General features: G+C 50.3%; 1 protein-coding gene across 1 annotated transcript in view; it reads right to left on the reverse strand.

Moving 5' to 3' along the window:
- LOC104254008 (USP6 N-terminal-like protein) overlaps nucleotides 1-25,539 on the reverse strand; it is a 34,042-nt gene extending 8,503 nt beyond the window's left edge. The window contains exons 1-8 of the mRNA XM_059825732.1: nucleotides 25,297-25,539; nucleotides 16,466-16,539; nucleotides 15,862-15,947; nucleotides 14,984-15,023; nucleotides 14,175-14,255; nucleotides 6,137-6,244; nucleotides 1,820-1,929; nucleotides 868-916 (exon numbers count right to left, since the gene is read on the reverse strand). Of these exons, the coding sequence (XP_059681715.1) occupies nucleotides 868-916; nucleotides 1,820-1,929; nucleotides 6,137-6,244; nucleotides 14,175-14,255; nucleotides 14,984-15,023; nucleotides 15,862-15,947; nucleotides 16,466-16,531 (540 nt within the window). The 5' untranslated portion in view covers nucleotides 16,532-16,539; nucleotides 25,297-25,539. The remainder of the gene's footprint in view (nucleotides 1-867; nucleotides 917-1,819; nucleotides 1,930-6,136; nucleotides 6,245-14,174; nucleotides 14,256-14,983; nucleotides 15,024-15,861; nucleotides 15,948-16,465; nucleotides 16,540-25,296) is intronic.
- Between the last annotated feature and the right edge of the window lie 1,125 nt (nucleotides 25,540-26,664).

Raw genomic sequence — 26,664 nt, forward strand, 5'->3', positions numbered from 1 at the left:
TGGCCCTCCTCTGGGCCCACTCTGGGAGGTGAGGGTCTTGCAGGCAATGCCCCCCACCATGCCGCTCCCCCCCAGCTCTGCTCAAGCCTGGAGAGCAAGGGACAAAAAACCACCTCCCCAACAAAGGAGGTGCCTGCAGCTACTTCAGGGAATAGGGGATGGGATGATAAACAGCATGTGGCTCCGATACTGTTTTGGATTCCTTCAGGCATGTGAGCACTGAAGTAATTAAAGAATAGATACATAAATCTGGTGAGCATTTATCTGGTATGAGGGAAGGCAGGGTCTTTGTTTCCTTGACTAGCCCCCTGAGCATCTTCTGGGCCTTCTGGGGTAATTGTCCCCTCCTGGAGATGGAGGCAGTAGGTTCAGCTGCTAATTTTGGCTTATTCTGCCCGTGCCCTTCAGCTAAAAATAACTGGTTTGCTGTAATAAATCAGTGTTTTCAACAAGGATGCCATTCAGTGTATGACAAGAAGTCAGAAACTTGAGGGACCCTTCAGCCGGGAGGCAAGTCTTGCTGGAAAGCCAAAGGGCAATCCCTTGTTCTCTGCTGATACTCGCCCAAACCACATCTGCCAGATGTCATTTACCAGGTGACAAAATGAACAAGGGAATGAAACAACTATGCAAGGAGTCTTGCGCTGCCTGTGAGTCTTGCAGCTGTCTGTACAAACCAGTATTGGGACTTAAAATTGGTATTACCACTGGCTAAATGTGTGGGGGGGTGATATATACAAACATACATGTATAAACATATATAAATATATATAAAGCTGTTTTAAAATCTTTTTTTTTACATATATATATCTATATATATAAAAAGCACAACACTATTCACTTTAACTGGACTAACTTACTACTTACGGTGTTATAAACCGAGTATGCTGACAGGACATGGAAGAGCGCCTGTTGCCTGGGGAGAAAGGATAGTAAAGCACCTGAGCGTGAGGTCTCCAGCTTTGTGCGCACACCAACACGTACGCACAGAGAGCAAAGGCTCTGAAAACACCCGGCCAACTGGTACTTATGCCTTTTGCAAGGAGTGGGGCTCACAGAACCAGAAAGCACCTTGATGGGCACGTGGGATGGGACCTCTTCCTTCAGGGGGGAGTCACCAGCAGCCCCGTGGAGCAGGGCTGAACCAGCCTGCTCCATCAGGTCTCCTGGAGAGACATGCACGTACCCACCCGCACTGTGTTCAACACACTCGCTCTTCAGGTTTGGTGTGGTGGTGGGTTTTTGATAGAATTGCAACCACCCAGGCGTCAAGTGTTATACATCCTGGGGGGAAGGACTGCCACCATTTTATTATCAGGTTCCTTTCTCCCTTCTCTCCTTGCTAGAGGAGTTGTCGCCGTGCAGATACGCAGCGCAGGCTTCCTCGCAGACTGTACGTCTGTGTAGGGCAGCCAGGTGTGACTCGTCCAAGTGACAAAGCCACTTTGTCAAACCTCTCCAACCCTGTCTGTTGTGGAGGCCACGTACGCCCCATCCCACCCAGCTCCCGACAGACCCACCCTATCATCCCAGCCATCCCAAACCAAGCCCTCTGCAACTGCAACCCCAGCACCTTGGGGGACAAGGCACCGTGATGGGCTGAACGTGGTCCAGTGTGGACCTGTCTGAAGACAGAATCAACAGCCCACCATCTATGGGTCGTACAACGTGTTGATGGTTTGTGGAGCAGGCAGAGATGGCTTTGCTCTCCTGTGAGCTGCTCCGAGCCAGGGGGCTGGTGGCCACCCCATCCAGCTCACCCCACGCACACCCACCGGCACCAACACCCGTACAGCCATGCGAAGCCTCCCGTACTCACTTCACTCCGTAGCGATCCCGAAACATGATGTGGTTTCGAAAGGTGCGGTTAACGTCCAAATCTATCTGCTTGATTTCCGATGAAAAGCTCTTTGCTTGTTCTTTCATTTGCTGGAAGGGAGAGGGGCGGACAAGGGGAAGGAGTCAGACACCGTCGCAGCCCACAGCTCTCAGCATGCTGCCTGCGAGCTGCACAGAGCTATCGCAGAGCGATGTGGGGACACTGCTGTCTTGCAGCAAGCAACGATCTGCGGCCCGGAGGTGAATCCCCGGCCCCTCGGCTGTGCTGCTGGCCCAGGGAGAAGGGGATGACCCCACGCTCACACGCTACGACAGCGGCAGCTGCCAACCCAGCCTTCGCCCATCTTCCAATGCAGATACCGAGTCTTCAGAATCTAAAACCTTTACAATTAAATTCCACTCAGCTTTCTTTTGATTTCTTTGCGGTACCTGGCCTGGCTGTCATAAAGCATCGAGACCTCTGTTGGTGCTTAAGGAATGATACACTTTGATAACCAACATGGGGACGTAAGCGCTGAGTCTCTGAGCTTTTCACAGGCTCAGTCATAATAAAGTCCAAACAGCTACAACAGACTCTATGAAGTGATCTCCAACTACTACTTCCCCTGCAGAAGAGAATCATCTTAGGTTTAAGGAGTTCTGGGGTATTCCCTTGGACCGGTGCAAATTTTAAAGAACTGACAGAGTCCAGAACAGAAGCTAAACTTAAAACTTAAAACCAAGAATCCCCATGTACCCCCCATGCTGGCTAATCGTTTAAGGCAGCATCACACAGCAAAGCTAAGCCCACCTCAACCAGTCACGCCCTCAGAGTCCCCAGCTCAAGATGCTCCATGGACGAATCCCAGTGCAGTCCCATTCATAAGCCACTGTTCAGCCCGATGCATGCAGGCAAGGTCCACTATGCTACAGCAAGCATCTCATCTCACAGCCTTCAGATACCACTGGTGATCATGCAGCCGCCCTCCTTTAATATATCCAGGGTTAATTGCATTAATAAAATACGTTTTTTGACTGTCTTCAGGCAGCCTGAGACCCACCGGCAGGTTACGGGCCGCGGAGATGAGCAGCAAGCTCAGCTTGCCTGGAGCCCAGGGTCAGGACCTCTCCTTGCTCACACAGGAGACGGAAAATAGCACGTCTGCACAGATACTTAATCATCTGCTCCAGCAGCTGCCATCCTACGAATGCTTGTTAGCCTGACACAAGGTGCCTCCAGGCTGCTCTTGACCTCCCGAGGTGGCCACATCGGCTCTGGGGAACATCAAAAGGTCATTAGCACCCAGATGTGTCCAGTGCAACCACCGCTCAGGGCAGTCACAGCATCTTGGGAATATTAACTCCAACCTTGAAAGCAGCTGTATGGAGGAGCAACAGTGCAGGGGCTATTTTGAATTATTGCCTGCACAAGACAAGGGAGGATAAAAGCGACGATGGAATGAAGATCTGATGAACAACATCATTTCCGTGCTGTAAATCCTGCGCTCTCTTCATCCTATGGCTCCTTGCCCTCTATAAAGCAGGCAGACTACCTGCGGCAAGATGACTATTCATATGCAACTGGGTCACTTCAGTTCAAATTTCCCTGCTAAAGGTCCTCTTGTTTTCCCCGCCAGAACAACACAGAAATCTCCCAAAGACTGTAAAAACCTCTACTTTGGGTTTTTTTTAAATCACTGCACCTGACTAGCAGGTAGGTTGCACAGCACTTTGTCACCTCCATGCACCCAGGAGGCTTTATGAATTCTGCAGATGGTAAACAAGAAGCCCAGGACAGGTTGTTCTCCTTTTTTCCATAACCAAGAAGCCCAGGACGGGTTGTTCTCCTTTTTTCCATAACCAAGAAGCCCAGGACGGGTTGTTCTCCTTTTTTCCCTTGTTTAAGTAACCTCGGGGCTCCACAGAGGCTCTGCCAAGCTCATTAGCGCGGCGAGTCCTGCAAGGCGGTGGCAGAGCAGAGGCTGGGAAGCTGGAGGTCCTGTCCCAGAGACCTTTTACAAAGCAGCAGGTAAAAGCCAGGATGCCTCTGCTCTGCCCCATGGCCAGCATGCTTCTCCTGCCACCTTCTCAGCTCTCCTCAAGCCCTCTCGGTTGTGGCTAGAAAATCCCAAGGAGGCAGAGCATCACACCCATATTTGAAAGCGAATGTGGCATGTCCCATGGTAAGCTCCGGGCTCCTGCAGCATCAGGGACAACTGAGCTGCCGTGGCCTTAAGGAAGACTCAGAGACTTGCACGGAGAGGACTTGGAGGACAGCTGGGATCAGATAAAGCACTACAGAAGTAACTGGACAAGGTTTTTTCATTGCATCACTCCAGAGGCAACATGGACATGGGGAGCAAGGTAACCCACTTGGCTGGAAAAGTAGCTCCTCCACCAGCCTGAGCGCAGGGGAAAACACCTCTACAGAGGAAGCAGGGGGTATAAAAAAAACATAAGTCACCCGGCACGTGCCAGGTGGCATGCTCAAAACTCAAGGCACGTGCAAAAGCCAGGCTTTTGTGCCGTGGTTCATGCCCCAGGGAGAAATGGGGTGGCCTTGGGAGCAGCCCCTCCAGGACACAGGGCTGGGGCTAAGGCTTGGGCCCTTCTTGAAAGCAAAACCCCTCAACCAGGGGTTCCTCTTCTGGAGGAAATTAGGGGAGAGCTAATTACTGGCGGCAGGTGGCACTGAAGAAGAGGAGGATTAAGATGAGCTTGTAGCGGGTTTGCATCCAGCAAAGCCTATTAGCCCTGAAGCTCCTGTTTATCGCAGACCCCTCTGGAGCACAGATAAACTCCTTGCGACTTTCATTTGTTTGGATTGCTCCCCTGCCTGCGCAGCACAGCTTCGAGGGAGGGAGCGTGATAAGAATCTTGGGGCTAGGAGAGCTTAGTTATCTCTGCTTATTGCCGTGAGCCCAGCCCGCCTTCCCCAAGCCCCTGCACGTGACTCCGTCCCAGCGGCACCTTGCTGTTAACATCTACGCTTGACTAACTATAATGAGCATTAGCATCCTCCTGCTTAATAGGCAGGGATTTTTTAGAAGCACGTGCTGGAAGCAGCACTTGACCTCCTGCCTCTGAAACATAACTGTCTCCACGACACCCTGATCCTCGTCCGGGTACGTGATGTAAGCTGAATCATAACACAAGTTTGGAAAATAAGTTAATTATCAACCAAGGGCTTCTGCATGCTGCCTATGGAAAGAGGCAGCGTTAAGAGCTGAGATGCCTGAAATAAAAAATAACAAAATACAGCAAGCCCTGTCACTCGGGTTCTTGTTCAACGCATGCTACAGAAATTGCTTATTTTATACCAAGGAATCCAAGCCTGCAGCATGCAGTGCTCTGGTAGAAAGCAATGCAAGGCAGGCTTTTCTCCTATCTGCAGAGAAAATAAGTGATTTTTAATAGAAAAATAATTTTTATTTGATTTTGAATGGTGATTTTTAACAGAAACTGTCAAGACAGCTATAAAAGAAGCCACTTCAATCCAAGCTCTTCCAACGCTGCCAGTCAACTTCCAGCTGCACCTCGAAGTTGTAAGCCAGAACCCCGTGCTCAGAAATGCCCCCCTCAAGCTTGCAAGACCTGCCCTCACCCCACCCTTAACTGGCCTTCTCGACTAATGACCCACTGTCAGCTGGTTTAAGGCTTCTGACCTCGCTGTGCATTTCAGAACGCCCCAAGTGAAATTTTCAAGCACACGGAGAGGTTTGGGGTACCCCCAGCCAGCACCTACCTGCTTCAGGGTACTCGTGGCTACCCCGCATCGCTCCAGGGAGCTCGGGGAACTGCGAGCAGTACCTTTGCTAAGCTTCCCCTCCCTCTTCCCTGCACCTTTCCCTAAGGATACAGTAACACTGACAGCACCTTTGCTCGTGGCTTCCAGCAGAATAAATGGAAGCAGCATATTAGGGAAAGCAGCTGGCTAACGCGCTAAAAAGCCCCAGTCGAATTTACACATGCGGATAAAGAGTTTATCCCCTTTGCATTTTCAGTCCTCGCTAATTTTAAGCCTTTCCTTCTCAAGAGGTCGCAGCAGTTCATGGATGGGATTGGGCCCTACCACCAGCGCACGTCATAGGGCACTCGGCACGCCGCTGCCCTGCGAGGGAGGATGCAAGGGCTGGGTGTCCCCCCCCAGCCCCTCAAAACATCCCTGTAGGAACCCCCATTTCCCTTCTGCCCATGCGGGTGGAGATGGAGACGCCTGCATCCGCCACGGCTCCAACTTGCCCCAGCCAGTGAAGCCCCACCAAACCAGCCTCCCCATCACCTTGCTCCCGTTGTCTTTGCCAGGAAGAGCCCATACCTCATATTTTCCTTCGTTCTCCTTCTTCATCTTCTCGACGTCCAGCAGAAGGGACCAGACCTGGCCTCGCACCTGAAGCGGGATCCCTTTGTACACTCGCCGGCACATCTGCGGGCAGGGAAACACATGCAAGGTTAGCTGGTCCTGCTGGTGGCAGAACAGATTTGCTCCGTGGTTTGCTGCTGCAGACCACCAGCCATCTGAGCGGGCACCCCAACCGATCGCTTCCTCTGCCTACGCTGGCACAGAGAGGGCATCTCCAATCTGATGGATGAGCTGAGCACCTGCATCCGTCGAAGACACCTATTCAGTCAAAATCAAGCCACATCTCATGCTTTTAACCTTACTGGAAGAGCTGGACATGGATCATCCCCTTTACACGTGGAGACATCTCAGGTGCTTCACAGCGGTCACATTCCGTGCACACCAGCCTGCCCTTGGACTCCTCTCCAAGGCCCCGATGCAGCACCCTTGGCTTTGAAGCCTTTGATCTGACCTGGCATGGCTGCTCTCTCCTGGATCCTCAGGGATTGGGAGAAAAAGACATTTCCCCTTGGAGAGGAGAGCCCTTGCCATGAGAGCCACAGGGACATGTCCACAGCAACTCTCACAGCTTGACAAGCAGCAAAGGAGACTGTGGGCTACACCAAGGGCTCTCCCCTGAACGAGCAGGGTTCTCCTCAAGCAAAGAGGGGGACTGGGGACAAACCTGCATGTGTCCTTCCTCCTGCCTCCACGTGTTCACTTCATCTCACAGGTGCCTCTTCCCTTTTTTTGCTTGTCATAAAGCCCTCTCTCTCTTTAAAGAGACCATTAAATTTCAGTGGAAAACAGAAAAAAAAGCTTTTGTTTCATCCCTGACTTCTTCCATTAAAAGAAAAAGTTTCATAAAAAAGGAAAAAGCCTCATTTCTGAATATTTTCCACCCTTTCGTTCGTCCCACCCGCGAAATGCCTTGCAGCTGCACTACAAAGCCAACCGCCGCGCTCCTCCAGGTTCCTGAGGACCCTGGGGTATGCTGAAGGACCTGCTGCACATGCCTAACCTCCAGCCATGGAGGGGATTTACGCTGCAACATGGTGATCTCTCGAGATGGGGCAATTCCTTGGGAGAGGACAGAGGTCCCGGATCCCCAGTCATGGGAATGAGCTTGGGGCTGAGCAGGGCAATGCCCAACCAGGCAATCAAGTGGAGCTACTGGTGTTGCCTGGTACAAATCCATCCGACCTCCTTCAAAATCCCTCTTCCCTTTCCATAGTGTTCTGCTTCACGCGTTTCAGGCTGATGCAAGAGAAGGGCTGCAATTCATGGGGAAGCATCAAGATCCTAGCAGAAGGTTTTCGGGATGTGGTCATGCCATGTTGCCTTTGCCTCTCTTAGCCCAAGCTGAACATCTGCTGCTGTTACCTTTCCTTTTGGACCCATCTCGCATCATCAGCTTTTTCACTTCTAGCTTGACTTTTTAACGCCGGCATAAGCAGAAGGTTATAAAGACCACCGCCATGGCACTGCGTTGTCAACCCACCTGGACTCGCAGCCTCCGAGAGCACAGACCCATGCTCCTCATTTCGTTACTGTCTGCGTGGCAGCACTGCGCCTACCGAGTGCAAACCACAGCAACAATGTCTCTCGTTGCAAAGAGCTGGTACAAGACAAGACAGGAGGTGGGGTTCACGTAGACAGGCTAGAGGACAGCAAAGAGATAACACCACTATCCCAGTCAAAACAAGCATATAAAATAGCTATGTAATAAATGCCAAGACCACCATGTAGTACTAGGAGAGCTAGAGGTGTGTTAGAACACTTTTCCACCACATTATGGTGAATATTTCAGTATTTCTGCTGACACAGAAAGTGTCAGTGTAATGTATCCTGATCCTGTAAGCGTAACGGACATTCAACATTTAAAACCCCATTCTCGGCGCCTGCCAAATGCTTGCTCTGCCCCAGGTGTTGCTTAGCACCAGCTTTGAAGGTCCAATGCATAGCCAGGACCATACCCTACAGAAATCCTTTGCAAGATCCTGCCCTCCCCACTATACGCACCAAATAAGAGCTGTCTCCTAAAAAGCATCTCACCACCAAGACGTGCCCATGGAAGACCACCACCCTATTCAACAGCATCCCGCGTTTTAAGCGGGACATCACTAATTCACCGTCTGCACACCCAGGGGAGCCACTCCCGCTCGTCCAAGCTCCCATGAGGAAGCGTTTCTGGAGGACAGCAAACCTTCACGCCATGACGGACAGCTTCATCCCCATGGCTGAAAGACCAAGGAGATGAACGAGAGATTCCCATTCCCCGAGAGTCATTAAATCAGGACGAAAGTGCGATGCATCAGGAGACAGAAAGCAACGGGGTTAGACGAACCACATCCCCAAAGTGGTACTGGTAAGGCGCCCGTAAAAACCTGGCTCCTGCAAGCGCTCCTGACTTCATGAAGCAAAAGCGGGAGACAGGATCAGGAAACTGGAGTATGTACCAATTCAGATAAAATCACCAATTCAGAAAAAATTATTTATTTCTGACGCATTAGGAGAGACCGACTGACAGCTGCCAAGGTAGAAGATGATGCTCAGCTCCGTGGGAAGAAAATAATTTTGTTTTGAATTCCCAGAGCTGGTATTGTTGTACATTAATGAGTGCAACTCTCACTGGCATATAGTAAATGTCTCTAAAGATTTTCTCCACATGAGAGCGTGGCAGGAACAGGGGAGTTACAAAACATGCTGAGATGGAACTGTCTCCCTGTTATTTATCCAAGGGCTTTCCTCCTCCCACCGCCTCCAGCCGTGAAAGTGATAAAACCTCAGAGCTGTGAGTCACGCGCAGGAAAAATGAGCAATTTTCCTTCGTCGTGAAACTTGGAGGAAAAACAGGGAAATTATCGTTAAGAGCAGCATTTACGCTGGGATGAACTGACGGAGGGAAGGCAGCAGGCGATGGCAACCCCCGCTCCATGCAAGAAGAGAAAACAACCCTCCAGGTCACCATCTTCTCTCTCTTATAAGCCGCTCAAGCCCTTACAGACGGGAAGAGAGCATCTAGACCATGCCCCGTGCAGACTGACAGACAGACAACCGTGTGGCAGGAAGAACGGACACCATCCCGTTTCACAAATGGAGATGGTGGTGGTTGAAGCGATGGCTCAAGGTGCTGCGCAGAAAGGCCGTGCCAGAGCCAAGGACTGAACCCACAGTGTTTAAAACTTGCCATAGGATCATCTTCCCTCTCTAGGCTTTAACATGCAAAGCTCACGGCACAGAGGCCATCGTCACCCCATCCCCATCTCTCCCCTTCCCATGGACTTTCCTTCCAGTAGACGGGATGGGGAAGACTATGGAAGTATGGACCTGAGCTTCATCTTCCTGCATCAGAGATCTCCTCGGAGAAGTACTCAACCAAGTGCTCCAGGACTTTAATTGAAGAGGTGGAGTCACTGCCTTTAAACACAGGACATCTTTTTGCAGTAGTTAAGACACTGAAGTTAAAAAGGATTTGGGAGGGGTGGGTTGGTTTTTTTTTTAAAGCAGAATATACACACTTCAGCCCACTTTCACATTTTGGAGCCTGTCTCTGTTAGCTTCTCAGCCATGTGCGTGGCCCACCAGGATAAGACTGAAGGAGTAATGCCCAAATTTTGTGTATGCATGGCAATTTCACTTTCAAGCCGCTCCGGATACCCACCATACGTCTCCAACACCATGAAGTGGGGGGCAGCCCCCTTTCCTCAGTTTCTTTAGGGCTCACTGAGTGATCCTTCTGGAGAGGAAGGACTCCTTCACTTCCTCCACCAGCGACGCACCGGAGGAGCTGAACTGTGAAAAACTTCACCTGGAGCGGTGGGTGAAGCCTCCACCACAACCACCACCACCCTGGAGAAGAGGACTTTTTTGCACCACAAAGCCGGCTGATTGATGATGTGGCCGTGCAAGACACTTGGCAGCCTGGACTTCTCTGAGCGTGGTTTTCTTTCCGTATGGATAATGGTTTCTCCCAGCTCAGCTGTTGTCCCTGCGGCTGGAACCTTGGCTATGCTGGATGGGGTGCCAGCAGGTCTGCAGGGGCTCGGCAGCAAAGCAGAGGCAAATTTAAATCCTAAAGCTGATGTGTCGTGTGTAATAAATCACATTTATTACCAGGGGTACCTTTGGGGGAGAGGAATATGCTACCTGCCTTTCCAAAATGGCAAAAACCAGCAGCAGAAGTCACCCTGCAGCTCCCAGGTGCAACCCCCTTTCTTTCTGACGGCGTTTGCGGGCAGGAGACCTGACTTCAGCCAACCCCGCCATGACAAACGTCTGCTGGCTCTCCCCAGCATTAGCAGATTATTTGCTCTTGGGGGTCTGTGTCAGTCCGTACAGAGGCCCAATTCATCCTAAACCGCTTTGCTGGCATGCACTGGATTAAGCGCCCTGCACTCCCGTGACCTTAGCGGAGACAAGGCTACCCCTGTGCACAAAGACAGGCTTTGCCTAAAAACCAGACAACTCTGGCCAAAGACATCCCTCTGTAAAGGTCCCATCCCACACGGCCCGCAGCAAGAAGCAGCTTGCAAATGATGCAGAAGTCATATCCTCTTCCTAGGACTGATACTTCTGGCTGAAATCCACTTATTTCAGGGCTGCGATGAATAAATTATCCCACTATTGGAGCGCACACAGCACAGCCTTTTTTCTCTGCAAAACTACGCTGCCTTAACTGTGTATATTCTTACACGGCACCAACCATTTCCTAACCTTCCCAAGCCGAGTCAGGCTGGGATTTAAACTCGGGTTTAAAACAGCAGTGAAGAGGACACAGACCACCTGAGCCTCGCTGGGCTGTACCCTGAATTACACAATTTAGCATTTCTTTGCAGGTTTGATGTACCTTAACTCTGCAAAGCCACGTGTTTCTTGCATGGACTCTTTTTATTTTTGCACCCTTTCCCTTGTGGAAGTACAACCAGGAAAAGGCACCATCTAAGCCCATCCATGCGAGGAATTGTGCTGGCATCACTTTTTGTTGATGTTGTTACTGAAATTAAATCAGATCGCTATGAAATGTGTCTAGAAGAGAGACTGAGACAGATCCGATGCGGTGATGAGCACAGGGAACCCCAGGGCACCACTTTAATTAAGATAATCCTATTTGTTGCTCATCCTGAAACAGGTTATGCCAGGAATGATTTTAGGCATAGCCGGGCCATCCTGGGCTAGGGACTGTAAGAGACCCTCCTCTTGAGGGGGTTTTTCAGCCTTATTTCCTATAATCTGTGACAGCCACAACACCCAGACCGCAACCAGCAGCGCGCAGGGATGCACTCTGGCAGCAGATGGGGGAACGGAAAGCAAAACCGGCTGCTCTCTGGCGATGGCTTATGCTGGGGGGCTGAAAAAGCTGCTTTCTCACCCGTGGACAGGTGGTTGCTTTGGGACCTGTGCCCTGGATGGGTACACAACCTCCCTCCTTCTGCTGATATTTCACAACACAGAAGCTGAGACCACAACCTCAGCTCTGATCAGGTACTAAGATGTTGCAAAACACGCCAGCCTGCTTGATAAGCCAATAGTCTCTCTTCAAGCATTTGATATGGTCAGCTGTCTGCCAGCTCCAGCACATGAACTGGGACCCGAAAGGTTGGCCCTGAAGTCCAGAAAGTCCCAGCCTGGAAAATAAGATGGGTTTCTAAATCACTCAAGCAGAGCCAAAGTCAGGGCAGCTTCCCTGTGAAACTGCCTGGGGTTCCTGCACCAAGACTTTTTCCCCCTCTAATAAAGCGCAGTCTATCAAAATGAACATCAAAGGGAAGGCTCCTGTCTTCAGCAAGGGTTTTTTTTCAAAGACGACATCCTAGTCCTTATTAAAATAACACAGAGCTGCTATCTTGTGACACTCACGCCAGCGAAGTGCCAAAAACAAACCTGAAGGAAACGTGCAATGCAGATGCGACAGCCTGAGTGCTCAGAGACGGAACAAAACCAACCCACTCTGCTTTAGAAAAATCACATCAAGGGCTTGTCACATTTACTTTAGCTAGAAAAAAGCCATAACCATCTGAAGGGCATGACTGTGATCCCAGCATAAGGTCCTTGAAACACCACGTCTGAGCTGCATCCAGCCGTGGCAGCAGGAACCTCCGAGGAGCTTCCACGCTCCCGACCCAAGAGCATGGGGTTGCACATCCAGGTGAAGGATGCAACTTAATTTTATTCATTTTTTGAAAGCATTTTTTTTTGTGCCTCTCAGGGTCTTTGCACTTGGCGCTGCATGGCTGCTCCCATGCACAGACCTTCCTGCCTGCGCATGCACTGGCGCAAGGCAGCGGGGCGTTGGGCTGGACGGGACTGAAACCAAAGCTTCTTTCTACTGCCCGGGGTCACCAGACTGCTCCTTCCCTGCTCGGGGCCAAGCGCTGCTTCGCCGTTTGCTGGGAGGGGCGACGGCCATTTCCAGTCCCCCAGCATGGGGACAATGCCACGTCTGTGCCCAAGAGTCATCAACCATTTACAGGCTGTTATAAATAACATCATTTATTCCATTACAAGAGCTCTGTGATTTTCTGACCCGTTTGCCGGTTTAGCCCCTCGCCATCCAGCAGACCTGAGCAACGTCTACTGCAGCATGCTTAACGCACCCGCTAATTATCAGGGTGAATCCGAAAGACGGTGATCGCTACCGCTCCACACACCCCTCAGCCTGGATCCTGTCTGTCCCCACCCAGGGAAGCCGACACGTACTTAAAACCACTCGTCATTACCCATCCCGAACATCCTCCAGGACCTGAAGGAATTCCCTGCACTCTGCTGGAATTCGGTGTTTTACCCACAAGGTCACTAAGCAATTAGTGCTAACTTCTAATTAGAAAAACCAAAGCCACGGGAGAGCCTCTGTTTTTGCCCATGGAGGAGCACCGATGAACAAAATAATTAGAACGGCCCTGCAGCGAACAGGAGGATTATAAAACCCCAAGCCCATCTCCAGCCCATCCCTGCTGTAAGGAAGATAAGATTTGGGGTTGGTTTTTTTTTTTTTTAAAAAGGATGAGACTACAGCTGGTCTCCAGCTGGGTGAACCTGACATCACTCTGGATGGCCGGGCGAGGGGGATGCTCTGCTCCATGCCAACCCTGCAGCTACGCAGAGATCCTCTGCACAACCTTTTAACCGAGCACAAGTTTCTCCTGAGGACTCTCAGCAGGAGCTAGAAGCAATACAGGCAAACACCCCACTCCTCCTGACAAACAAGAAGGCTGCAGAGGCCACAGCGATGAGGTGACGCTGGGCTCCAGCCCTCTCCTCCGCAGAGTGCCGTAAGCAGAGCAGGTCAGGCGTGATGCTCCTCTCCTTACCCAGCACGGGTCCTGTCATGAGGTTCAAGGGGTTTTTGTTTCAAGAGGTTTGTAATAGGAACATATTACAAATATGATTTATTAAAAACAATTCAGTTTTGCAGTGGCATTTGATGCAGAGTTTATTTTGAACACCAAAGCCAAGACATAAGGTTGGTGCCTCCATCCTTGATTTCCACAGACGGGTGCACACAATCTAACACCTAAGGGGCTTCTCACAGGCACGCTAGGAGCAAAATACAAAATCGAGCTGATGTCCTAGACAAATAATTCTTCCTCCAGGAAGAATTAGGAGGAATGTCAGCTGGACTGTAACAGCCACATCTCCCATGCCATTCCCAGGTGGTGGAGACAGAAGTGACCTGCGGTGTGCAACACCCCTCTGCTCTCAGGGCAGGGACCCAGCTGGGCACACGAACGTCTCTGCTGTGCTCCTACTTGCACAGGGAAGCAGAATTGCAAACACGCCAGCAGCATTTAGGAAACCATTTTTAAAACTATGCTAGTCAGAACAGGACTTTTCCCTCGATTGGTAACCCAGCAACTTCAAGGAAAGATTTAAAATACTGAAGACTAACGGGTAGAATTAGGCAATATTTTCCAGTGATCTCTGGTTTCTCTATCAACTTTTCAAAAGCCTGACTCATCGGACGGATGCACCATTCCCGTCCCACCGGACACGTGCTCTTTCTTTTCCTTCTTACCTTGTCACTGTTTCTGTATTTGCTCCATTTCTTCAGCATCTTTAGCCACTTGTCCACACGTTCGATTTCCTGCTGTTTTTGCTGGTGCAAGGGGGAAGAAGACAAGACAAATTTAAGGAAAAAAGCCCCAGGAGACACCTCCTGAAAACAAAAAACTTCATTCTCTTTAGGTCTAAGCTTCTATGCAAAGACCTCGCATCAGGGATGGGAATAATCCACATTGCAGGAACTGGTAATTTCAACCCGCGGTAATTAAAGCAGCATCGGTAAAAGCAATGAGACGCACAGGCTTAACAGAGAGAAAGCATTTCCAAGAGGAGTATTCCTTGACAACAAAAATCTTTGCAGGTTCAGCTAGCCTCAAACCGTATCATCGTATCAGATGGGCAGAAACGGGATGCTATTTAGTCCCAGTGAGCAGGATCCTAACAGAGAACATGCTCCCAGCTCAGGGAACATGACGATGGAGACGACGGTTACCTACAACCTCCACCGCTTTCCCCTGCCCGTGCAATCCCCTTTTCAAGCCACAGCCGCTGAGCACTGTGCCAAAGCAGAAGGAAAAGCCCAAAATTGCCTTAAAAGTTGCAATTTCAGTGCAGGAGGGGAGATGCCTGACCCAGCAAAATAAAAGCACCAACAGCCGGGCATCGTGCAGAGTTCCCACCTCTGCGTGAGCAGCAGTGACCAGCGGGCGCTGGCTGCCTGCTTTGCTCTCGCTTGCGCATTCCTGTCCTCAAAAACCGTCCCCTCCCCAGCCAGTGTGATAAGGATCCGATGCCCATGATGACAGAGCTGGCAGCTCTCACCTTCTCCTCCAAGGCCGTGCGGGTCGGCAGCTCCTGCTCGCTGGAAAAGTAAGGGGTCACCGGTTACTCTCCGAGCAAGAAAGGGTATGGAGGAGCGCGGGGTGCTGCAGCTTGGGGACCACCTTGGGCACCCGAGGAGATATGGCTCAGGGGCTTCGTGCCTTTCCTGCAGCTGTCCCTGATGAGGAAGATGCAGAGGAAGCACCAGCCAAAACCCCACCGCCCTACAGGAGCTGTTGGGGGGTAATCAAGCACTGGACATCGCTGGAAATCCAGGGCGTAAAGCTCCTCTCAATACACGCATGATCAGCAATTAAAAGGAGGAAGGGGAGATTTCTGGACAGCAATTACTTCGAACCCTCCTCCTGCACACAAAACACCTACTATTATAACTTTTTGGTCACGTTTGGAATAAAAATAATTCTTCTAAGCATTCTCCCCAGGCACAGGGTGTGCATCTAATTCATCTGTGCCTCGCTTAGGATAGGGATTTCCTAAGGGAACCGAGAACGATCGGGCTATCTTGTCTCATCTCTTCCTACACCTCCCCGAATCATCAGGTGCAAACGCAAGAGCCTCTCCCTCTGCGACACATTGCAGGCCTCCACGGAAGCACGGGAGCACCAGCCTGCACCTTCTGACATCAGGCTTGCAATGGGAAACCATTTCTCAGCCTTGCCTTGCAGCGGATTCAAAGCATCAGGGTGTTTGAACACGTGTGGTTGAGGGAGGAGGCACATCTAGTCTTTCCTCCCGCATTTGGGATTGATCAAGCCAAGCCACAGGGCGACTTATAGGAAAGACGCTGGGTCTGCCACGCTCGGTGCAGACGGATTGTCCGCACAGACTCGCGGGTCAGGGAGGACAGGAGGACTTACTGCAGGAATCCAAACCGGTCTGTAACTTTATACAGCGTGAAATCTGCATCTTCCCACGGATCAATCTGAGCTCCTTCCTGCCTGCCCTGAAAGCAGAAAGGACACCCGTGAGCCAACCCCTGCACTGGGAATGCCCCACTGCCTGCATCCCTCCCTCCTCGCACGCTAGAAGGCATAGGGCCAGGAGACCAAAACCTGCTCTAAAGAGACAAATACAATGCAGGCAAGAGAATAATGCGCAAGTTCAGCCTATCCAGCGTCCCTTGCATGCCTCTGCTAGGGGCTGGGAAAGGCTGTGCATCAGAGAAACCAGTGCTGTCGGGCATAAGCCATCCTGGTGGTAAGGGAGCACTGAAGTACTAGAAGCCCAGGACCTTTCGATATCTGTGCTGAGCATACACGGGATCCGTGAGAAACTCTGGGGATGTGGTGAGAGGGGATGTGCAGGCCGAAGCAGGCAGGGAGAGCTGGCACGAAGCCTACGGCATGAGGGTCACTGGGGCGATGCCTGCAGGGAGGCAAAAGTTCTTATTCGAAGCATTCCTAATCAATTAAATAGCTTCAGTCTTAGCCGGCAGGTTGGGGAGAAACACGAGGTTGGTACCTTCTCATACTTGGCAACGATCTCCGCTTTTTCTTGGGCTATTAAAGACTCTATATCTTTCTTCATGTCAGAAGCTGTAAGGCAAAAAAAAAAAAGAAGAGGGGGGGAAAAGGAGATAAGTAAATGTGTACACAGCATGGGAAATATTTTAGGAAAGTGCTAATAGAAAAAACCTTTGCTGACAACGTTAGCTTCCAGCCATATTCCATAGCTAAACTCAGGCTGAGGTTGAAAAGCCCCTGTACAAAGCGCGCACGGCGCTTGCCTGCAGGCAGCAGGACTGCCAGCTCCCCGCTTTCTGCACAGGGACACAACTGAATTTGAGCAAGGGGGAGTCTTGCCTGCCGGAAGACAAGACGCCGTGTCTTTGTTCTTAGGCACACACATGCCTGTATGAAAGACATCATGCTTTTAAATCGAGACATGCAAACAAGCCACGGAGCCCTCACATCGCACAGGTCGCGTGCCAGCTGGGCGCTGCACAGCATAGCAATCCTGCGGATGACAGCAAACCACCACGCTCTCCCCCTCAGCTATGCATGTGAAGCCATAAGATGCTCTGTAGGGGCATCTGAAAGCAGATTTTACATCAAAGGAGAAACTAAAAGGAGAAGTTTTTGCCTACTGAAGCGTGCACACAAGTAAATTGGCCTCTAGATGATGACCTTCTATACACAGCCCCAAAAGAAAAACAACACAGCAGCAAGATGACCGCAGAGTCCCCATCTACTCTGAGATGGACCAGCCTTGGTCTAAACAAGACCCAGTCTAGCTCTCTGAGGTCTGTGCCCACTGCTCCGCTTCATCCCATACACATACGTAGGAGTAAGATAACTTCCCACGTCAGACCTGACTCGAGTGTTGTCTGTACAAGCCCAAGGGAGCATCCTCCCTGTCAAGCCATAGCTCGTTTCTCGTTGTTCACCAAAGGAAAAGGTCGGTCTAACACACTGAGGAGAAAACACGGGCAGACAAAACCCCCGGGGAACCACAGTCCCCAGGGGTGGCTGCAAGGAAGAGGGCAGAGGGAAGGTCTACGAAGTCCTCCTCCTCTGAAACTCTACGGAGCCGTGCCCAGCCCAGCTCAGACCACGCAACGGCTGTGGCACCACCTAAAGCCAGGCTACCGGAAGCCACGTTACCCAAACCTTCGGGCTACGGGAGCGATGCTGCCGCGGCGTAGTCCCAGCCCTGGCAGTTCCCAAGCACGGAGGATGGCAGTGGGGATGGGCAGCCGACGGGGGTGGCGTCATCTCCAGCCCACCGACCGCATTCCCAAGTGCTCTGTAAATGGACAAACTCCAGCCAGCCCCAGAGCTATACACCTTCCTGGTACCTTCCCCTTGCTCCCCTTCCCCTGTGCTTGGTTGCTTCTTTTTTTTTAAAAAGCTTTTTTAAATAGTTTTACGTTTTTTCCCCACACTTCTATGAATTATAAAGCCTACTCGGTTCAAGACAGGATAAGCACTGGGAAGTCATGCTGTGTTATCACCTACACGGCTCCATCATTCAGAGTCCTGCTGACTCGCCACAGGTCCCAGACGGATGTGATGCATTTCACAAATAGCAAGGTAAAATAATTTTAGTCCCCAGTTGCAAGCAGCTTAGTGTTTGGAGAAGTTTTTGAACACTTAAGAGTATAAAGCCTCTTAGAATAGCTTGTCTAGAGGCAGACTGCATTTTGCCTGCTCTAAGGAGGTTTTGCCTATTTTGCCTACTGTAAGAATTCAGCAGGGTTGGGAAAAAACTGTTAAAAGCCACCACAGCCTTAAAATATTTTCCCTGCTGTCACATCACGAATGCTCCAGTGATTTACCCAGAACATCCGGAAACTAAACAACTTCAATAATACAGTCCAGAGGTTTCTTGTAGGGCTTGAAAGGGAGCTCCTTGGAACATCTGGGATCCCCCTAGCAGAACAGACTTGAAAGCCTCCCACAAGAAATTACAAAATTTTGAAAAGCCTTTTGAAAATAAAAAAGAGCAGGTTGACTCCCGTGTTGCATCTAAAGCCGGAAAGTAAATCCTGCGTTGCTGTGCTCTGGTCCTTTCCCAAAGCGCTGGTGACCGCCTCCTTGCAGGGAAGAGGAGGATAAAACCACTGTCCAACAGCTGCTCAAGAACCAGTTGACTCCAAGCTGCCATCGCAGCTCTCCAACGGCCACCAGGAGCCATCCTGACCTCTGTTCAGGAGGAGTCTGAAGGGTCCTTGTCATCGGACACGCTACCCCAGCTTCTGGATGAAGCTGCACCTCGGCAAGCCACTGCGTGGCCGTCTGCGGCGGTGCTTGGCACCAGACAAGCCAGAGCAGCCAAAGGGGTTGCACTTGGGATAATCTCAAGAATGCGGTTTTTCCTTGGGGGGGGGAAAAAGAGCAATAAAAAAAAAAAGCTCGGGGAGATAAGAAGAGCAAAAGCATCACCGCTCTCCAAGGCTCAGCCCACCTCTCTGCACCTTCAAACATCCGTAAGCGATTAGTTCACTTATCTTACAAATCCTTAATGCAACCTGCTCGCTGCCACCGTGTCTTTCAGGTGTGGATGGAGACAGCCAGGAGATCCATCTTTCCTTAACCCTTCATTTCTAAAGCAGCCATCGCTCCCGGTTGCTAGCAGTGTGATAGAACTACTAAACCACACGCAATAACCAGGGCTACCAGGGCAGCTCTGCCACGACACGTTATCAGCCAAGAGCACAGGCGTTTCACCGCTTTACGCTCATCTATAGACACCGGAAAAAAGCAGACTCTTCAAATTCACATCAGGAATAGGTGTATCTTTCCCCGTTATTGACTCCACAATCAAAACAGAGCAAGGATAGCAACATTAAAGTGTCTTTTGTTCTCTTATTTTTTCAAGCTGCAGCTTTTACTTCAAATGTTCCCATGAATTTTGCTCAATACATGTTAACCGCAGCTTCATTTTTCAAAGTAGCAAGGTCTGAGTAACTGTCTCATGATGTCATCTCATATATCTGCACCTTCTCCTTCTCACATCTTTATTCTGCGAAGTTTAACTCAAAGGCAAATTCACTCCCCCACTTCTGACATTGGTTTTCGGTTGTTCCGAGGCCAAAGAATTCAAACGAGGTCCTTTACGTGCTGCTAGAAATAAAAATATCTGCAGACTGGAGGGAAAAAATAAACCGTACATAAAATTAAATGGGCAATTTTTCAAGACACTTACGAAATGGAAGTTATTCTGAACATCTCTGACCACACTCTGTAACAGAATAACCAGAAGAAGAGCGACTCGGTAACAGGGGAGGTTAAGACAGCACAAGACAGCAGTAAGACCACATACATTTCGGCATCCGCCTCTGCGAAAGCCTCTCTGCAGCCAGAAATGCCAGACTGGTGCAAAGGAGCCAGTTTTGCATCTCATGCCCGGAACGTCCACATTTGTTTTCTCTTTCTACTATAAGAGCACAAAAGTCCAAATTTAGGAAAAAAACTTGAAAGCAGAGAAAATGATCGATGGCAGCGGGAGGGACGGAGATGGCAAGTGGCTGCGCCGGCCTCGGCGTCTGACCGCAATACTGGTTTTTGGAGTACAAAGGCGATGCTGTGCTCGACTAAGTGGTTTTCAAAGTACGCTGGAGAGGGAACAGAACATAGCTTAGCTCTGTAACAGCCTATGTTGACTACTGATAGTGAATACGGCTATTTTTATTACGTAATTCTGCGCATACTCCAACTCCAGAGTAGTTTGACACCGTGAAGTTACAGCATTTGCTTGAGGGAAATGGCACCTTGCGTATACGAAAACTACCGAGACATTTATTTTCTGGAAAGTTTGATGAAACACATCATTCTGCCCTGATATAAATAGGCTACCTATAAACAGGCGCAGCCTGTACCTGCCACGCTTCTCCAGATACCTATAGAAGACTGAAGACTCTTTTTTTTTTTTAATACACCATTCAAATGACTTTCTCAAGCCTGCCACCCAATTTTCTCCTGTGAGTACTGTATTTTCCCAGCAAAAAGGCATTTTTTTTCCATGCCAAACACACAAGGTGAAGCAGCTATGAGCAGGAGTGTTAAGAACACGTGAACAATGCGAGGATGGTATTAAATAAATTTACTAGGATATAAGCACCAGAAAGCTTCAAGCCACACACACTTAAATTCAACTGGGAGACAAAGTTACCGACTAGTTCCTTTTACAAAGAATGAGTTGAAAAAGGCTGCAATCTGTCATCTCATACTAAAACTTGCAGCTTCCACTTTACAATTGAAGGAAGTAGAAATTAATGCCAGCAACAGTGAGCCTAAAGATGCTTCATGAAAGCGCATGTTACCACCTACTCGCGCTGAACGCTACCTAGCCATGAGCAAACTTGCAATAAAATATCCAAATTTTGGATGAGAACAACTTTCCTGAAATTAATTCACCAGCTGGGATCTGGCAGCGGAAAGAAGGTGTCTGCATCAAAAATCCAAAAATTGTTATCCATAAATCAGATTTACTGTTATAAGCTTCCCCAAAAAATCCCGTATTTTCCCAGTAAGATCCACCGAGCTCCTGCTGCCCCACGCGGGGTGGCACCCGCCGGGACCAGCCTGGCCAGGAGCATGGGAACCTCTGGCCACCAGTAACCCAACCTGCATGTTGCAAGCCCGAGAAGAGGAACTGAGCGTTTCCCATGGCCCGGTGGCAGTGCCGCTCGTCCCACGGCCCAGGGACACACACACACACACATGTCCCCTGTCACCCCTAGCCACGACGCAGCATCTCTCTCCCACTTATAAACCCATTAGCCCGGTTTGCTCCCTCTGCACCAGCACCTGCAGAAGACACAGACGCTGCCACCTCTTGCCACAGATGTCACTTGCCAAGGCCACATCTGCGGCCTGCTGCTCACCACCAGGTCCTCCTCTCCCTGCTGCTCAATTTATACGAAACGAGGACAAACTTCCATTAAACTCCATCAGGACGCAAGACCTGTACATAGAATTCATGCAAAATGCAAATGGATGTGGTCTAAGGACTGGAGCTGAGGCATCAAAGGCTCAGCTGATGGGCCCTGCGGAGGGTTGCAGGTGGCACATCAACATGTCATAGAATCATAGAATCGTTTAGGTTGGAAAAGACATTTAAGATCATCGAGTCTAATGGGGAGACCTTATCGCTCTCTGCAACTACCTGAAAGGGGGTTGTGGTGAGGTGGGTGCTGGTCTCTTCTCCCAAGTGACAAGTGATAGGACAAGAGGAAATGGCCTCAAGTTGCGCCAGGGGAGGTTTAGGCTGGATATTAGGAAAAATTTCTTCACTGAGAGAGCGGTAAAGCATTGGAAGAGGCTGCCCAGGGAGGTGGTGGAGTCACCATCCCTGGAGGTGTTCAAGGAACGTGTAGACGTGGCACTGCGGGACATGGTTGAGTGGGCATGGTGGGGTTGGGTTGATGGTTGGACTTGATCTTACTAAAGTCTTTCCCAAGTCTAAGGTCTTTTCCAACCTTCATGATTCTGTGATTCTATGAAGTCCAACTGTAAAGATAATCCTACCAAGTCCACCACTAAACCATGTCCCGAAACCACTCATCCACGTATCTTTTAAATACCTCCAGGGATGGTGACTCAACCACCTCCCTGGGCAGCCTGTCTTGAGATGCCTTCCCAGAAATTCACTGCAACCGTGATTCCAGACCTGACTCCTCCAAGCCCTCCTTGCAAAGTGGTTTTGCTGTTGGGACCTTGGCCAGCAAGCAATTTCCCAGCCTTTGAACAGAGTAGCTGTGGTGATGCCACCAAGCAACCCATCTGAGCCAAAGCTGCTGAATCTTCAGTCTCTTCAATCCCTTTCTGCCTCCTTACAAGGAAAGTACAAAAGTTTTACATGCTTTTACACTGCGTTTACACAGGTTTTATACTGTCAGGCTGCACTAGCATCAGACTGTATTGCTCGACTTCACTATTTTGCTGCGAGGTGAACTCTAGATCCACTTTCAATTGGCAGAAGGGCTTTTGAAAATGAAAATATCAGTAAAATCTCTTTTTTGGAAGTACAGCATAGCATCATGTTCTCAACCTTGAGCTGGATTTGGGGATATTCTGGAACCCAACTTGTGAATATTTTATGCTGTAGAAAAGTATCGACTCAAGCCACTGGAGATTACAGATCATATGTTTTCGTTATTTCTCCGTTCCCTCTGCATCCACCAGCTAAAGCAAATTAGAAGCAAGCGTGATGCAGGCGTACAGCCAAATACAGTTGAATTACAAAATCTTAACAGTTACCTCCCCCAAGCAGAGCCATCTCAAGTGCCTGCACCCCTCCTCAGCATGCTCCATCTCCACGGCGAAACTTGTAAAATTTGCATTTTTGCCCTAGTAACCTCTCACAGCACCGTACATTTCTCCTGCCCAGCTGCACCCAAACCCATGGAAACGTATATGATTTTTTTTTCTGCATGCTATTGCAAGCAGAAGGTCATTGAAAAAGGAGAAATGAGTTTAGGTGAAGGCGTGTTGGAGTCTTGAATATGCCCAATTAACTACTAATAGAGATTGCTGTTAGGAGGGGAAAAAAAAAATAGCAAATTTTGACACACTGTACTTAAACACCACGCTGGCCTGCATCAGACTGAAACTACTGCTGTGGAATAAAGTCAAAAAGGTACGTACTTACTACAACCACATCCACCACTGCTGAAACTCAACAAGTCGCCGTTCCTGTTTCATGTTCTATTTTAAAAGCACACTTTAACACAGCTTTTTGTATCTTTAGCTGTCTATGGTATAAGCCTGTAATTTTTTCTTTAGGGGAACAGGCTTAAAAGAAATGCTTATGCATCTATACAAGTAGAAATGCTTATACAACATCTAAGAGGTGGGACCCTTGCATGAGGCATGCCTGCAGCCTGCACCGCTTCCCAGCAAAGTACTGCTCTTACTTGTAAAGCTACTACTCGTTGTAACAGTGACTTGCAAGCTTCCACGCCCTGGGATAAACCCGGCCACGCGAAGCGGTGCAAGAGTCTGCTTAAAACGCAGCTAAAGCAAGCTGCGCCAAGTTGGATAAACCCTATCGGGGGTTTTTTTAAGTGCATGAAACAGACACCTCGACATGCTTTGAAGCATGCAGGCTATCGGCTCGCAGCGAACTCCCCATCCTGGTTGCCTGGTATAATTTGGGGGGCACAGTCAGCAGCTGCGAGCCGAGGGGAGCTTCATGAGAGGCTCTTCTCCCATGTGCTTAAAGCCTTTCAAAAGCCAAGCCGCGGGGTCACGCTGCTGCCCGTACCTACCAAGCACAGCCAAAATGAGCACGGCTTTGGGTCTGCTTCGACTGCATCACCACGGTCCTAGGAAACCTCAAAGCCTCCCAAGACATCCAGGAGGAGCTGCGGGCTGCTGCAGGTGGGCACCGGCACGCAGGGCTGCGTGCCCAGGAGGTGACGAGCCGCAGGAGGAAGTGACAGCCACGCGCCGCCGGCTGCAGGCAGAACTTCTGCTCCACGAGACCCGGGTTCCCCAGGCGGAAGTCAAGCTGCTCCCAAGGTCTTGCTACAAGACCGGCCAGTGTCCCCACTTCCAGCGTCGCAGCTGCCGCGGTGTTTTTTACTAGAAACCCAAATTTCAATCCCAAAATGGACAACTCCCTCAGTGCGCTTGCATCGAGGACTTCTGATCCTCATCCGCAACTCCTCTCTCATTAACAAACCCAGACTGCAGTCGCCCTGGGGCCAGGCACCCGCTTCTAAACAACACGTCACCAGACTGCACATCACCAGTCTTAGACCAAATCCGGCACGCGCTTACAACCCTGCTACCGAAAAGGAAATCAGACTTGCACTTGCAAAGTGAATTATGACTTCAGGAATTAAATTACTATCAAACAGGATGAACCAAGATACAGGAGATCCTGTTTGCATGTTTATTTCCTTGACTACGACAAAAACTCCTGAGCACACAAGCAAGCTTTTTTTTTTTTTTTTAAGAGCGTAAGGAGCACTAAGCCAGCTGAATTGCAAAGAGGTTTATGTTTTAACTGACTCGGGGTCTTTGAAAATGACGGCCCATAGATCACTTTATATGAGTCCAGAGAAGGGCGACGGAGCTGGTGAGGGGTCTGGAGCACAAGTCTGATGAGGAGCGGCTGAGGGAGCTGGGGTTGTTCAGTCTGGAGAAGAGGAGGCTGAGGGGAGACCTCATCGCTCTCTACAACTACCTGAAAGGGGGTTGTGGTGAGGTGGGTGCTGGTCTCTTCTCCCAAGTGACAAGTGTCAGGACAAGAGGAAATGGCCTCAAGTTGCGCCAGGGGAGGTTCAGGCTGGATATTAGGAAAAATTTCTTTACGGAGCAAGTGGTGAAGCATTGGAAGAGGCTGCCCAGGGAGGTGGTGGAGTCACCATCCCTGGAGGTGTTCAAGGAACATGTAGACGTGGCACTGCGGGACATGGTTGAGTGGACATGGTGGGGTTGGGTTGATGGTTGGACTTGGTGATCTCACAGGTCTTTTCCAACCTTAATGATTTTGTGATTCTGTGAGTCACAGATGTGCTACAGAACATTCAAACAAGCTCCTGTCTCAGTAATCTCGGATTGTATCTGAAACCACGCTGGATAAAAACACGCTCACCTCCCTTAGCAAAGGCACTGGGAACACCCAAGTGAGAACCTCCACTGCAACTGGCTTTGACGCCACCAGCAAACTCCCAACAAGCCAGAGCATCCAGCGTCATCGCAGATGAGATCCTGCTGATTTATTAGCACCCACAGCACGCAACGGCTCTCAGGGCGATTCTCACCTGCTCCAGAGCCGGTTTGTGAGTTTGGAGAAGGGAGCGTGGAAATGCAACCTGGCTCCAAGCAACGTGCCCTTACCTGAGCCTGGTACCAGGTGCCGAGATGCATCAGTTCAGCTGTAGTTGTCCTCTCCCCAGTGGGCATCTACCTGGCAGGAGCTGGTTGTCTCCGCCGCGGGGTGGCGAGGACCCGCAGCCGCCGCAGCCCACCGCTCAAATGCCCTTTGGCCACGCTGGTGCTACCGCAGCTCAGTGCGGTGGCTCTCCCCTCTGCTCCTCTGGCACGTGAGAGCTCACCGCGAGCAGCTGGGAGAAAAGGCAAGGCTGGAGGCAATCCACACGCGGGCTCTCTCTTCCCCCACGCTCACTGGAAAGGAAATAAGAAGTTGGTAAGTTTTCCAGTTCTGGCACAGCGGAGGCACCGTCCTTTACCAGCACAGGGGGTCTTTGCACACAGAGGAAAGGCAGGTCCCCTTGGAGCGGGCAGCAAAGCAGCGTCTCAGCCTGGTGGGGAAGGAACAGGCTGTAACGGGAGGGCACTCAATGCCGGAAAGTAAATTGCACTCGTCTGCACTGCAAGAAAACCCTTGGTGTGGGGCGTGCTCAGATTTTGTTGCTTCGACGGGTTTTTCAGGATGAGTTTCCTCCCCACCCAGCTCACAGCATCAGCCCAGCATGGACTTGCAATAACACAGAGGACTCGCTGCAGGGATTTTGTTTGGGGCTGGGCAGGAATTTTACAACTATCTGACCATACGTGCCAGGTACTGGAAAACCAGCCTGCGTGCCTCCAACTGCACAACGTCATCTTTTCTGGCGTTCTTTTCTGGACGCTCACTCAGACACAACCCAGCACCTGGTTTGCGGTGGGGGGCTGTGGTTTAGCCCATTTTCTGGTCTGGTGAGTGCCGGGGGACAGAGGGGCTTCCCATGCGGATCTCAGCATCCATCATACCTTTGTACCAGCAGACACATGCTGCTGGCAACTCAGCAGGCAGGATATGTCCCCTGCCCAAGCCAAAGGCACAGTATTACACCCAACTTCAGCCAACCAAGAAGGGATGCAATGGGGGGTCCAGGTCATTCCTCCAGGAACAAGCCAGGGGGAAAGGGAGAAGCAGCATATGGGACTTTGGTCAGGTAGTAACACAACGTCACCGACTCGCACAGAGCTGGCACCGGCAGCGCCACCTGAGCTACCTCCCAGCACTTGCAATTCCTACCTGATACATCCAAACAGCTAACGCATTTCAAAGGACACCGGAGCCCAACATCTAGCTATCATTTGTTTAAAACAAGTTTTGAATTCTCACCTTAAGCAACCCAGAGAAGCAACACACAGGTTTCAGAAGCGTGAAGTCAAGACATCACCCCAAAGCGTGATGCTTCTGTTTGAAGCCAGCAAGCGCTGGGCGGAAGAAGCACGCGCCGATGCCTGGGAGAGGAA

The sequence above is a fragment of the Gavia stellata genome, chromosome 17 (genome assembly GCF_030936135.1).
Source record: "Gavia stellata isolate bGavSte3 chromosome 17, bGavSte3.hap2, whole genome shotgun sequence".
NCBI lineage: Eukaryota > Metazoa > Chordata > Aves > Gaviiformes > Gaviidae > Gavia > Gavia stellata.